We start from the raw sequence: 15,162 nt of genomic DNA, 5'->3' as shown, positions 1-15,162 counted from the left end.
GGCCCAGGAGATGGTTTGTCTTGATGAAAGTTCCATGGGCAGTAAAAAAAGTTTGTATTCTGCTGTTTGTTGGGTGGAGTGTTCTATAAATGTCAACTAGATCCTGTTGGCTGATTGATGGCATCATAAAGTTCTATATCCCTGATTTTCAGTCTAGTAGTTCTATCAATTGTTGAGAGTGTTACTGAAGTCTCCAACTCTATGTGGATTTATCTCTCAGATTTTACTGAAAGTATTTGAAGCTCTTTGGTGCATAAATCTTTAGTATTGTTGTCTTATTGGACTAAACCTTTCATCATTGTGTAATGTCCTTCTTTGTTCCTGTTCTGGGCTGATATTTAGAAGAGATTAACAGATCTTTCTTTTTGATACAGTGAATCTAGAGTGGGGCCTGGAAATCTGCATTTTAACAAAAATTCCTGGATTATTTTTATAATCAGGCATTACTCAAGAGTTCTTGGTTGCAAACAATGGAAATTGACTTTGGTTAACTTAGGCAGAAAGGAATTTATTGGAAGAATATCCAGTAACATCTACTGGATTGCTAGAGTCCTGCTAGGAAGCAGAGTCTTCTGTCCCTGTAGGGAAGCTAAAGGGACAAAGCAGTTGCTCTCCCTGATTCTAGCCAGTGGAGCAGTTATGACCTAAACTCAACCCATTAGGTTCTCACACCACCTAGGACTTTGATTCTGGTGCCAAGGATATGAGATAGAGATAGTTTAGAATTCATTCTGGTGGTATCAAGGATTTTGGTGTCAAATAACTGAAGTGGCAGCAATGGCAGAATCTAGACACATGCCCAACTATGGCATAATTTGGTCATGGGTCACACTGTATGGTCTCTTTTAGTTTCTACCCCTTTTCCCTTTCCTGAGCCTGGTTTCCCCAATTCTTGTTTGCAGAAAATTGTAACATTTTATTTTGGGAGATAAAATAAGAAAACAGTACCTGTTACTTAACTAGATCAACTACAAAATAGTTAATGAGGTTAATATCATGGGTTCTGTTTGCATTAAAAGTAGATTTACTTTTTTGGAAGGCAACAGGCCTTATACACAGGATGGGCTCTCAAACTGTGTATCTTAGGAGAACCTGAGTGGTGGTAATAGCACTAGGCTGTGTGTCAGGGATCTCTGTGACTTTGGACAAGTAGTCACTTAGCCCTTATTCTAGACTCACCTATAAAGTAAGGAGGTTGGACTAAACCAGATAGTTTCTAGGTCTCTCCAAATTGCAATATTCTGTAACCCTAGAGAGCCTTGCTTTTCCTTAATCACTTCAGTTAACCATCCTTGTGAGGTTAGTTGACAACTACCAATTGCTTAGCTTTTTGCTAACTTTGGGCAGAGTCCTGGGGAAACTGACGTATGAGATGGAGTGTCTGAACTAGCCAATATCAGGGTGAGAAGATCCAGGCCAAAGGATGCATATAAATTGGCAGAAATCCAATCTTACTGTGGAAAAATGGACACCAAAGAAAAAGTTTTGACTGGTTGTTAAACGTGAAACATAAAGAACTCAGACAAGACACGGTATCTTTTCAGAGACTATGCGATTACATCCCCTGCAAAATACAAAAACAAAAAACAAACTTTCTCCTGGTTCATCCTGTCATAGCTGAAGAGAGAAAGCGTATCTTTGGCATAAGGGGTACTCCATGAAATGAGAGGATAAGAAGTTAAGCAAGCTGAATTGGTATGAGGAGGTGGAAAAGCGCAAGCAGATCTCACATCCTCCCCAGGTGCTGGTTTGCTCTGGAGATGCCTAACATGTGGGCGCAGAGAAAAGTCTAACCCAGCCAGCGCATGTTAATGTCAATCCCAGCTCATGGAGGAATCACACGAAACACCTACAATAGTTTGGTCCCAATAAAGAATAGACCTAAGATGTCAGGAATGCACAATTTACAGAATGGCTGCAAAGGACCTTCATTTGTGTATTTGGTGAGGTGACTCCTTATTTCCCCTTTGACATAAAGATCAGTATAGAAGTGACTGGGGCACGATAAATGGAATCATTCCTTGTGAATTGCAGGTTCTTATGAGTGCATCAATCCTGGGGGCCCTGTGTCTTTTCTCATCCGTCTGTGTTGTGTGTGCCATTTCTGCATTTACTCTTCCCATTGAGACCAAAGGACGGGCCCTACAGGTAAGCGATACAGGAATCTAAGTATTTTCAACTACCACCTTTTGACCAAAGGAAATTAAGCTTGGAGTATGGAAATTCATCCTTTAAGCAGACATAATGATGTCCAAATGTGTGCTAACACAATATGTTTGTTTAGTGGGTTCCAACAGAAAAACTGTGTATCTACTTTTCCTGCATGTATCTTTGAACAGCATTGAAGTTAACCGATTATTCACTTCAACCCTTTGCTTCCTGTAAAAGTTGTACCTTGAGGGAATTATGTTAAGTGAAATAAGCCAGATAGAGAAGGACAATCTCTGTATGACTCCACTCATATGAGGAGTTTAAAAATGTAGACAAAGACAACAGATTAGTGGCTACCAGGGGAAAGGTGGGGTGGGGGGTGGGCATAAAGGGTGAAGGGGTGCACCTACAACACGACTGACAAACAATAATGTACAACTGAAATTTCACAAGATTGTAACCTATCATTAACTCAATAAAAATTTAAAAAGTAAAAAAAAAAATAGTTGTATCTTGAACAGGGCCTAGGATGAATGATATTGCAGTGGCCTCAGCATTCCACCTTTCACACTTTTCTATCTGGATGTAAGTAAGCATTGCTGCAAAGATAAAGTTGGCCAAGGAGCAGAAATAGCTATTTGTGTTGCCTTTAGGATCACAGGATCTTTACACGTTGGTCCAGCTACCTCTCCCCTAGTACTACTGGCTGCCTGTGATAAGAGCAGAGACAAAAACTTCAGTGCTGAACTAGTTGCCATCCAATACTAACAGTCAGTAGATACCGACTGCTCACTCTATTTCACAAAGTACATAAAAAAGGATACCCCAGAAGTATAAGGTATGTTCTGAGGGGCAAAGTTGCATCCCTCTGCCCTTATGGTTGGATCCAGTGAAAAATGGTCATTCCAAACTATCTCAAAGGTGGTGGTTCTTGTTATCCTGCCTTAAATACAAAGCTTGTTGCTGGTATGCAAAGGGATGTGTATGTACACACATGTAGGGCGAACAGTTGGGGTTAGGTATATAGTTTGGTTGATCTGAGCTGCCACCTCTAATAAGGTTGTGAAAAGTCATGGTGCTTCTATGGCTGAATGTGACTTGCCCTCTCTCCCACGTCCTATTCATAGTAATGCACAGCCACATGTTGTGTTGGTACAGATGTGTTGTTGTCTGTGAGTAGATATAAGGCAGGCACTACTGAGTAAAGAAAGAAGAAAAAACTCTTATTATACCAGTCTCGATTTTTTTCTTAGGTCCAAAATGTGCTATTCCATTTTTTCCCCTTGCTTGTTTATCTTTAAGGTAATATGCATTTTAATCACAGATTAGATAATCTGTCATGTAATTCTGAATTTAGGGCTTTGTTTAGGTTCCTTACCTGGAAAGGTGACCCATTCATTGAATGCTTAAAGCCAGAGACTGAATTAGATGATTCTTATGATTCCTTTTAATTTTTAAATAAAAGGATAATCACATCTTTCACATAAATGAGGAAACTAAGGCAAAGGGAAGCCGAGTACTTGTATAAACTTGTATAACTTGTAAAAAGGAACAGTGGATCAGGAACTTTATATTGCAAAATTAAGTGATGCTAAATCTTACACTAATTTTCCATTGTTTTATTTTTTTAAGTAGTAACAATACATATAAAAGCAAACCTACCTCACCATCTAATGTGCTCTATGGATTTCCAATTCAAGTCACATTCACTTACAAAGGGCCATTCCCTCTTCTGTTGACTGGGACTTGGTTTTAACATTGTGGTGAAATTCTTTTTGCATGTCTGTTCACAAGGCTTTTTAATATCAGTTACTTACAACTTTACATGGAGATTCAATACATACAATTGTATAGGCATGGGTATGATGGTTCTGCCACTCAGTGGCTATATGTCTTTGGGAAAATCTTAAAATGTGTATGTGGGTATCTCAGTGTTGTCAGCACTTAACATATGAAACTACCTAGTAACTGACACAATGAAGCTTCTAGAAATGTTTAAAATATGCCAAAAAACTTTAACTTCCTTCCAATAACAAGATAAGACAGCATCCCAACAATTTGGATGAACCAACCCAGTCAACAGTTTAATAGTAGTAATTCCACTTTTAGAGTTACTCTCAGAAATTCATTCTGATGAGCCTGATAAATTAAAAATCAAAAAACTCTTCGGAGAGGATACTTACAATGTCATTTTTTTCCTGAATGTTTGTATTGCACTAGAATAACTGAAGTATAAAGCTGCCATTGCGTTGTCAGGTACACAAACGTAGATGCTTAGGATCTCAATTCCTTACAAGTTTATTAAAGAACCTTATAGTATTAGTTTCTAGTGCCAGACAGCTGTATGAATGGAGACTTTCTTTAATTAAATGTATTGATTAAATCACTTCTTATTCCAGCAAATTAAATGAAGACCTGCAAACCTATGTTTACCAGAGAAGAAAAATGCCTTTATCTTCACAAAGAGCTGTGGCACATCTTTAAAATCCTGGTTTAATTTCTGTATGCTACTTGGTAATTAAGAAACTACGTATTTGTGAAAAATAAGGCACATGAGAATGAGGTGGGTTAACTGTGTATTGATCTCTTCACTGGGAGACAATATATAGAGTTTTTATAAAATATACTTTAAGACTGGAAAAATGTCTGCGGGAGATGTGTAGGGGGAAGGTGGCTTCTTCCTTTATATGAAGTGTTAACATTTATATGAGTAATGAATCTCAGACAAAATGCATACATAGTTGATGTTCTCCCATGAGGTTTGTAGCACGAGTTGGACTGAAACTTTGTAGCTAAGACATGGACTTGGGGGTGGTATCATTAAGCCTTTAAAAATGATAGTCATCAAATTCACTATTAAAATTAGCATATTTACTTAAACTGTGGCCTCTATAGTTTGCTTATATAAAAATAGTGTGCTTAAATTAGTACGAGTCTTGTATATAATCACTAAGAAGCTGGGAAAAAACTAATTTTTCCCATTCTCTCGTTCTACTTCATTATTCCATGGGAGGAATTTTTGATTCCCACGATGTGATAAAAAAATTAAAGAGTGCAGCAAGCTCTCCTACATCACCTAATTATTTACCTGCCCTTTGTTGAGCAACTGCTTGCATGCATGATGTCACACCTGTGCACACTGCACTCTACTCGGTTAGGTATGCTGTGGAAATAAAACACCTAAGGCTTACCTTTAGATTTAGTCTTTTATTGCTGTTCAGGCTTATTGTGGAGACCTCTGAAATGGGGATCCCAAGGCTTGGCTCACCTACTGCCTCCACCCCCATGTTGCAGTGGGAAAATAACTCACTGCAATCACAACAAAATGTCCCCCACTGGCAAACTATGTACATGAGAGGGTTTATATTCCTGCTTCAATATTTAACAGGCACGAACATCTTAAGGTCAAACAACCTTTTCTGTAAAGGGCCAGACACTAAATATTTTAGACTTTGTGAGCTACATATGGTCTCTGTTGCATTTATCCCTCCATAGGCTTTAAAAATATAAAAAACATTCTTAGCTTTCAGGGTGTATAAAAGTAAGCTGTAGGTTGAATTTGATTAACAGGCCATAGTTTCGTGGAAATAAATTTCTAGGTCTAAGATGGAGCCGCTCCTGCCCAGGGTGCCACATCAGCAAACTGAAATAACGTTCGTGTCCCTGCAAGTGCTCCGCCTGACCAGAAATGCAGTATATCTTGTCAGCCAGTCCCCAAATGCCAAGCCAATTCTGGGCTCTATGCTTACTTCCTTGTCCCTTATTCTTTATCCTATAAAAGCTTCCTGCCTTCTGGCCATTTTGCAGTTTTCTAGACCCTAGGGAATAGAGACTGCCCACTGCATGAAGTGTCAAAGTTTGTTCCCAGAAAGGCTCCAGGACAGTTACAGTGGGAGTCCGCAATGGATGGCAGCAGTTAGGGGACTCGTGAAACCCCAAGGCTAAGTCTACAGCATACAGTGCAGGGAGACCTGGGGAAATAAACTTAAGAAATTTAAACTGTTTTAACCAATGGCACAAGAAAACCTAAGTAGGCACAAGTCAGACTGTTAACAGCCGTTAGGGTGCCTGCCACTTTTAGAAAGAAAGCTTTTAGTGAAAGGAATAATAGATCTATTGCTCACGGGAATCACAGAAGCCAAAGCTTCAAAATTGGTGGGCACAGGTCAAGCACTTAAGAGATGTTAGAGCACACGCCAACTAAGCCTAAAGCTAGAATAAGCTGGTCACAGAACAGGTTAGATCAATATGAGGTCACCTGCCAACCTCAAGAAAAATGAGGTACGTTGTAAAACACCACAAAATCCCCAACCCAGAGGTGCATCCCTCTTAGGTATTAATTTGGTTCTGAGAGTCCCAAGGCTTAGCTACCGAAATGGCATCCTGAAGTTTTAAGTAATTGAGTGTACCACCTTCTGCCATACCTGCTTATTTTTTGTCTACGAATTGTGGTCCTGCAAGCTGTAGATACTGTTATACACTGCCTAACAACGTTTCAGTCAATGACAGACTGCATATTATGGTGGTCCCATAAGATTAGTATCATGTAGTTTAGGTGTGTAGTTGGCTATACCATCTAGGTTTAAGTACACTCTATGAGCACAATGACGAAAACACCTAACGACGCATTTCTCAGAATGTATCCTTATCGTTAAGCAATGCGTGACTGTATCTACAAAAATGGCAAAATCTTACTAGACAACATAGAATTACAATAGTCATTACGGGGAACGTTCCAATTAGACAAGATCATTCAAGAAGTGTACTTGATTGTTCCCAAATCAACAATTGGAATATGATACCTATTTTAATTTGTATGCAAAAGCCTTCAAAAGGCCTCAAAATTCCAAAATAGCATCATTGAAAGATTCAGTGCGAAAGGCTAATAATGAAAAATTATAGACAAGAGGTACCTAAAACAAGACTGATGTGATTCCTACAATTCCCCTCTATCTTCCTTTACCTGAATACTCAGTCTACTAACCCTCTATCTGAATTGCCTTTGCACTCTGAAGAGACCATAAAAGACTGGAAACAAAAGTCCATCAAGTTAGTAACTTACAAGCGCTCCAAGGACAAAAATCTAAGAAACTACTGGGCCTTCCTGGAGGCACTCTCCTAGAGGGTCTATCATCAAAACACTAGCCTAGAAATCTGTGTCTCATTTGCAATCAACTGGGACATCCGCAAAAAGATTGTCTTCAAAGGTTTTGTGAAATCCTTCCACAGCGATTCGAATGCCCCCATTATCTACCCTCAAAGGGTACCCCATAAGGGTCCCTCCCAGGGTTGATGGGACTCTGAAGGAGTCACCAGTAAACTGCTACCAGTTATTCCCTTCAACAACCAAGGGGAAACTAAAAATTAAAATTAATGGAAAATCTTGCCAAATTCTGGTAGCTCCTGGAGCTACATGCTCTACTTTAAACTCCATTTGCTGGAGGCTGTAGATAGGATCCTGGGAAAATAAGCAGAGGCCAGTGGAGAGTGAGAATTCATACAAAAGTCAGCTCTTCTGGATCTCTGTAGTGCTGGTGAATAGATTTTTCACATTCTTTCCTTTTCAAATTTCAGACTCTTGTGAATTTGGTTTTAGGGAACCAATTGGTATTGATTTTTTCTCTCCCCCAGGGACAGCTATTGCCTTCCTGTTTGTCTCATTTTGTGTCCTGAGAAGTTGGGTTGGCTTTTCTGCCTGCTGAGACATGCAGATTGTTAGTTCTTTTGTATGAAGGTGGCTCAATCATCAGATTGGGGACCCCAAATATGGATGGACAGAAATGTGGGTGGCACTCTGTTTCTGGCTCAGGGCCTAACAAATGTTGCCAACTCAGAGGAAATAGTCTAAGTCCTCCTTTCTTTTGGCTATCTTTGGGAGTGGCTCTGGATCTTGGGAGGGTAGTACCTTTTGGGGTTGTTCAATATTGCCAGGAATATTTACCATTTATCCTGGTGAAACTTGACATTTGATTTTTTTTTAAAGGAACTGTATGGTGAGAAGGTGGCCAAATTGTAAGCTGATATTCAGAGCCTGATAGGAACTTTTTGGGCCTTCTCCCCTAAGCTAAAGTGAAACTATGTTCCTGGGCGGGGGTGGGGTGGGGGGGCCATTCCAAAGACAAACAGTTCTAAATCTAGAACATAGGAATCTTTTCATTTCTATCTTAGTTGAAGATGCTATCCCTGATATACAGAAACAAATTGAAGATAATGTTGTTGGATAGGTGGGGCAGCCTCTTGACATCATTTAGGTCGCAACTCAATTCTTTGAGGAATTACAAACAACTGTCCTTGTCTTACAAATTGAGTCTTTATAAGAACAGAAAAAGCCCATCCATCTGTTTTACGATCCCCAAACCTCCCCTATTCATCTCAAAAGGCTTTGTAGGTATTGTAAAATGTTTAGATTCAGGAAACAAAAATACTTCTCAGAGGAACTTGCATTCTTTCTCTGTGCCTTGGAGATGTAAATGTCCTAATCTTTTCTAGGAACTGAGGGCCATTTCTTTGGAATGCAAAGCTCAGGGAGATAATTCTTATTAAAGAAAAAAGGGAGGGGGCTATTTGGAAATAAGATGAACAAAAGAATCTTAAGTCTTCACCACATATATTAGTAAAAAGCTTAAGCCATCTGAGCAGGTAACTTAACTTATTCTATCTGCCAGAAACACAATTTGGATCCCAACTGTTCTTTCATGAACCAGTGAGGTTTACATCATCATACCCATTTCATGGCTAAAATTTTAGAACAAAAGCTATATCTCTGTTTGTGTCTGTATGTTTAGTATCGCTCTATATGTATGTTATAGATGTTATTTCTTTCTATTTCCGTATGATATTGCCAAAATTAATTTGTAAGGAGCTCTATTTAATTGGCTTAAAGAAAAAAATATTTATATAAATCAAGTATACTCTCAGAAATATAGAAACTAACCCAAATTTTTTCAAGTTCAAGTGATCTAGGATAATCTTCAGTAAAAAAAGTTAGTTTAAGTTTGTTGGTTGAAATTTGTTGATATGTCGATTGCTGGTTAGTTAAGTTTGTTGGCATGTCTTCAGTTATCAGCATTAAATATAATGTGGCCGTACAACTTTCATTCTACCTAGGTTTACTAAAAGTCAAAATAAGCTCAAGTTACCTCTGTTATAGACTTTCTCAGCGAGAAAGATAACTAAGGTTGATGGTTAGCTGTTTAGTGTCTCATGAAATTTTCATGAGTAATCTAAATATATAATTAAGGAGAAGCAAATTAAATAGATGTAAGATAAAAACTTATAAATGAACTTTTCAATAATAATTATGCTTTATGGTATGTCTACTTAAAAGCAGTTGCCAAACTCTTTTTGGTAACTTGAAACCTTAAAGTTATATTGAGATAAGCTAAATGAGGCATATTTATTGAATATCTAGATCCTTTCCAAGTAAGATAAAATACTAAAACATTAACTATTGAACATAGGTGAATCCATGTTTGGCTTTTACAGAAAAACTAAAGATATTTGGGTCTATTAGTAAACATGTTTTGTGCCACACTGAAAAATTTACTATAATACACAGCTAGAAATTATGAAATTTATAAATTTGCCAATCCAGAATGCTAGTGTATGTAACAAATATCCACGCAATTGCTTACCTTGTAGGAATTAAGGATTCTAAAGGGTTAGGAATTCTAATATATATGTCATAAGGTAAACACCTCCATACAATGAAAGCAGGATGTATTTTTGGTAAGAAAAGGTATGAGGTATGAAGATGTGTTTTCATGAAGGGAAAAAGAGTAATTTTGTCCTAAAGTAAAATGACTGATTGTTCCAGAATGAGAGAGAGGGAGGGGGAAAAAAAACATAGGGCAAAAATCTGAAGGGATATATAAAAGTTGTCTAACGTTTTTAAAAACTTCTTAAAAAAGGCATTTTATGTGTGGTTAAGCTGGCTAAGATTGGATTAAATTTTTTAAAAAGTTTTAATATCAAAAGTACACTGTTGCAAAATTAGAATTTGGTTTCCTCTCTGTTAAAAGGACAAAGTTTTTTTTGGAGTATTGGTCTGCTCTTAATAAGAAATTGTAAATAAACGTTTTTCTTTACCTTTTACATAATCTGCCTAGAAAGCAAAGATTCTGCTTTACCAAAATATAGACAACATAAAGCACACTAAATTATCAAGTCTTTGATCACCTAAGAAAACTCAGTCTTTTCAATATTAAAAGAACTAAGGTGTATTTTTTTTTTTTAACTATGTAACTTTCTGTATTTGCCTTCGAAGTCATGTTAAATAGATATTTTGGACAAACTTCCCTAAAATCAAATTCTAAATAAAGTCTTTTTGACGTCAAACTAACTTTGGGTCTCTGAAACATCTCAACAAGATTTGTTCTCTCTCTTTATAAAAAGAGAAATTAAATCAATTCAGCTTATTTTATACGTTCAATTATATAGGAAGCATTGTCAAATAATGTTTCAGAAATTGTATGTATCTATATTTATTTTTGCTGAGGAAGATTCACCCTGAGCTAATATCTGTTGCCAATCTTCCTCTTTTTCTATGTGGGCTGCTGCCACAGATGGCCACTGACAGATGAGTGGTGTAGGTCCACACCTGGGAATCAAACCCAGGCTGCTGAAGCAGAGTGCGCTGAACTTAACCATTAGACCACCAGGGATGGCCCCAGAAATTGTATTTCCTAAAAATCTGACATGTCCTGATATATTGTTATGTCATAATTGCAGTTATTATCTTAAAATGTGATATCACAGAAATAACCACATCTCCTGTCAATTCCATTATAACAAACACCCATCAGATCTTTAACCATGGGCATTTTTAGGTCTTTTGTCATTTACAGACAGCTATTATTTTACGCTACTCTTTTGCAAAAGTGAGATTCATGCAAAGGACCCTACTAAGTACTCTTGACCACTGACACCACCACCAAATTTCAAGGTGTCAAACCTTGGGTGCATATTTCACAACTGAAGAAGGTTCCGCCTGACATCTGGTCCTACGTAAACACTGGAGACCTCAAAATTAAATTAACTAGGAAGAGAAGTAGCTGATAGCCAGGTACACTGCTTCACCCCAAGATGCCAGATCAAGAACAATTCCTCCATTCCTCCTTCTCTCTCTGACCATCCTTTTCCTAATTCTTATACCATGAAAGTCTTTCTTTTTTGCACTTTTTGCTTAGCCCTGGCCTAGAAAGAGAATTTTATTGTTTACATATCTCAGACAATTACGAGGGTAGATTTGCTGTGATGGTGGTGATCCTGTAGATTTTTCTGCCCATCACAAACTTCTCCTTGATTTCTAATGCCTCAGTTTCTCTCAAACAAGCTTGCTGGACAAACACTTCTCAGGAAGTGGAGACACAATTACACAAAATACATAAACAGGCCAACTGGCTTAAAGAAACAGCCTCCTCTTTGGGATCATTTCTTGAGCTATTTTATTCTAGTTGGTTTGGGAACCCTGGCTCAGGAGCACTCTCTAAACCATGGGCATTATTTTGATGCTAATTATTATTGTCTCCCTAACACACTGTGTTCTCTCAAAAGTTTTAATGTATGTGGGTAGCCACTGACCAGCTGACAAATAGTCTCTCTGACTGGAATGACAAAAGGGAACAGAAGAACAGAACCAGCTCAAAAATATGAGCTTGACATCTTCTCTTTTGAATACTACTCTGAGACCTGAAGAGCCAATGGTAACTGAGAGTCACACTAAGACCAATATTTTTAATCAAACCTCTTGAATGGTCAAGAGGATGATCAAAAGGGGGGTCTGTTGGAATAAATTACTAGGCCCAAGATGGAGCCACTCCTGCCCAGGGTGCTACATTAGCAAACTGAAATTTAAATAACTGTTGTGTCCCTGTAAATGCTATGCTTGACCAGAAACACAGTATGTCCAGTCAGCCAATCCCCAAGTCAACTGTGGGTTCTATACTTAATTCCTTATTCTATAAAAGCTTCTTGCCTTCTGTCCCGTTTTGCAGTTTCTCTGGACCCTTGGGAATGGAAACTGCCCACTTTATGAAGTGTCAAATAAATCTTGTTTGGATCACCTAAATTGTCTTCTTTAGTCATTTTTTAAAGTCTGCAGACCCATCTTAGTCTAGTTATTAGAAAATTTTAGGCCAAAACATATATACTGTTTTGTGTGTGAGGAAGATTGCCCTGAACTAACATCCATTGCCAATCTTCCTCTTTTTGCTTGAGAAAGATTGTCTTTGAGCTAACATCTCTGCTGATCTTCCTCTATTTCGTATATGGGACACTGCCACAGCATGGCTTCATGGGTGGTGTATAGGTCTGTGGCCCGGATCTGAACCTGTGAACCCCAGGCCACTGACGCAGAGTGCGCAAACTTAATCACTACGCCACTGGGCCACCCCCATAAGCCAAAATATTTTTGATGCAAAAGTTTCTTGGTTACACACGTAGGGTTAACCAAACAACCTACCACAAATCATAACTAAAAATCCTGAAGCTGATGTCAGAAGCAATTTATAATTAAAACCAAAAGACAGTAGTGATTGAAACCCATGGTCAACCACTAACAAAGCTAATGCTCAAGCATATTCCCAAGAATTTCAGGAGCTTAATACCTGTGGAGGTATCCAGACTTAAAGAACTTTATAATCTTGTCCAGCACTTTCTAGTACTCAGGGTTCCTGGAAGACACTAGATTAGTCTACAACAAAATTTATTAACATAATTTTAACTGAATACTAAATTTGAGAAATCCTTTGTAAACTCATGTGTATTGCCTACCTTACTTACCAGTGTTAGTCATTAGTAGAAATGGAAGTCAATAAATTTCAATTCACTTACCTGTAAGAATTTTTTTTGGATTAGTTTCACAGCCCACCAAAAGACTGAAAGACAATACTAGTTGAGGTATTAAAATCGGTAATATAACTGGAATAACTATACAAGCATATTTTGATTCATGCAATAGGATAGAGGTTGAATTTGGATTTCTGTAAGTCTCTTTAAAGCATAGTCTGTAACAGCAAAAAGTTCTGTTAATATGAATGCTAAAACCCTTATTTTGCATTTTTTGTGTGTTGGGCTTTCTTACCATACACTATCATTAGTAAATCCCTAAACCAATCAGATTAGAGAACCAGCATCATTGTCAAAGTGCGGCACCTGGTGGCCGATGAGCTTGGCGTTCCTGTCTTGTTGCCGTTCCTCCTTTGTCCTGTTAAGACACCCTAATTTTCTTTGAGGGAAATGCCACTTCTCGGTCAGTAGATTCCCATTCTAAAGGTGAGAAGTGCTTAACCCTGGTTGATCCATACAGTCTATCTCCTCCCCCAAAACAATGAGAACTGGGCTTCAGTCATTTGCAATGGGAAGATTATTGACTGAATTTTCTGGCTCACGTGTCTTGGGGTTAAGGGTGTTAGAGGACCTGAGTAAATAATTCAACACTCACAAGTATCCTGATCCATGGCAGAGTATGTTAAAATAGCGTTTCTTCCACATCACCTTTGAGAAAATGTGGGAAAGATAGAATTTTGCTAAATGTTTAACTTAGAACTTCTAAGGGAGGCTTTTTTAGGATTCAAATTAGGACTTAATTATTCTATTTAAAAATTCAAATTCAAGAATCAAATAGAAGGCTGTTCCCACCCCATCAAAGTAAGATCTATTAAATATCCAATAGTGAATTTTTAAAAGCGTTCTAATTTCTAAGAATCAAAACTTTCCAGACTTTACAGGTGAAGTTAACCTGGGAAACTTTCAAAGCTACTTCTAAAATTCTCCACACTTTGTCTTCTCTCTCTTCTTCCAACAGGATTCAGACAAGTAGAATTTTTCACGGTATCTTCTTGGTTCTCCTACTTTCAGGGCAGTGAGAATCAACAACTGGAGATATTTATTCCCTTCCTCCTTCCCATGTGCCAAATGATTTTTTTGCTTATCTTTGAAGGCTGGTTAAATACATGTGTTAGAATTTTTAAAAACTTTTCCTATTTATGGACTAGTAGCTTGTCCCTATATGTACCAATTTTTACAGGAACACACAAAGGTAGTAATGGAGACTCAAACTAGTTATATTATTCTACTGAATAATACACAGTAATTTTTCTATTAAAAAATCCTTTTTGTGGTAAAATATTCACAGTAAAAATCCACTGAAGCTGATTTTTATTCAAATAAAGCACCAGTTGGCCCCCAAAAATTTAAAAAAAAAAACCCACAAAACAAAGACTACTGCCTCAGATGTCCTTTTTTTTTTTTTTTTTTTTTTCCTTTTCTCCCCAAAGCCCCCCCCGGTACATAGTTGTGTATTCTTCGTTGTGGGTTCTTCTAGTTGTGGCATGTGGGACGCTGCCTCAGCGTGGTCTGATGAGCAGTGCCATGTCCGCGCCCAGGATTCGAACTAACGAAACACTGGGCCGCCTGCAGCGGAGCGCGCGAGCTTAACCACTCGGCCACGGGGCCAGCCCCTCAGATGTCCTTTACAGTAAGCAAAACCTTCATGGGGAAAGAAATCTGTGATCTGATTGGCTAGCATTATTCTCACTCAGGAACATGAGCTACCACTACCACCATGTGAATTATGACTTAGTAAACTCACACCAAGGTGAACGGGCAATATATGTAAAAAAGACTTCAACCACTAATTTAAACGAGGTTATAAAATACTCTAAAAAATATGTACATGGTTATTTAAAAGGAGGGCCTCTATTTCAATAAGAAATTAGATGGCTGAACTTACGATCATGTCCATAATTTTGGTGGCCAATCACATCACTCAATTTCTCTCATTCAAAACACATACAGATAGGGGGCTGGCCCCGTGGCCGAGTGGTTAAGTTCGCGCGCTCCGCTGCAGGCGGCCCAGTGTTTCGTTAGTTCGAATCCTGGGCGTGGACATGGCACTGCTCATCAGACCACGCTGAGGCAGCGTCCCACATGCCACAACTAGAAGAACCCACAATGAAGAATACACAACTATGTACCGGGGGGGCTTTGGGGAGAAAAAGGAAAAAATAA

The 15,162-nt window shown here is 38.2% G+C and overlaps 1 protein-coding gene across 12 annotated transcripts in view; it reads left to right on the top strand.

The window, feature by feature from the left end:
- The window catches only part of SVOPL (SVOP like), a 127,854-nt gene that overhangs the window by 78,162 nt on the left and 34,530 nt on the right, over positions 1-15,162 (top strand). For 10 of the 12 annotated variants that reach the window (XR_006889728.1, XM_046669342.1, XM_046669343.1 and 7 more), the window contains 2 exons: positions 2,035-2,148; positions 4,551-10,674. Coding sequence is in view for 9 of the 12 variants with exons in the window: in XM_046669342.1 (XP_046525298.1) it covers positions 2,035-2,148; positions 4,551-4,562 (126 nt within the window). In the remaining 3 variants the exon portion in view is untranslated. Of the gene's footprint in view, positions 1-2,034; positions 2,149-4,550; positions 10,675-15,162 lie in introns of those variants that run through there. The other 2 variants (XR_006889727.1, XR_006889726.1) reach the window with 1 other exon arrangement.

This window comes from Equus quagga, chromosome 8 (genome assembly GCF_021613505.1).
Source record: "Equus quagga isolate Etosha38 chromosome 8, UCLA_HA_Equagga_1.0, whole genome shotgun sequence".
NCBI classification, from domain to species: Eukaryota; Metazoa; Chordata; class Mammalia; order Perissodactyla; family Equidae; genus Equus; species Equus quagga.
This window is presented reverse-complemented; position numbering and strand designations above follow the sequence as displayed.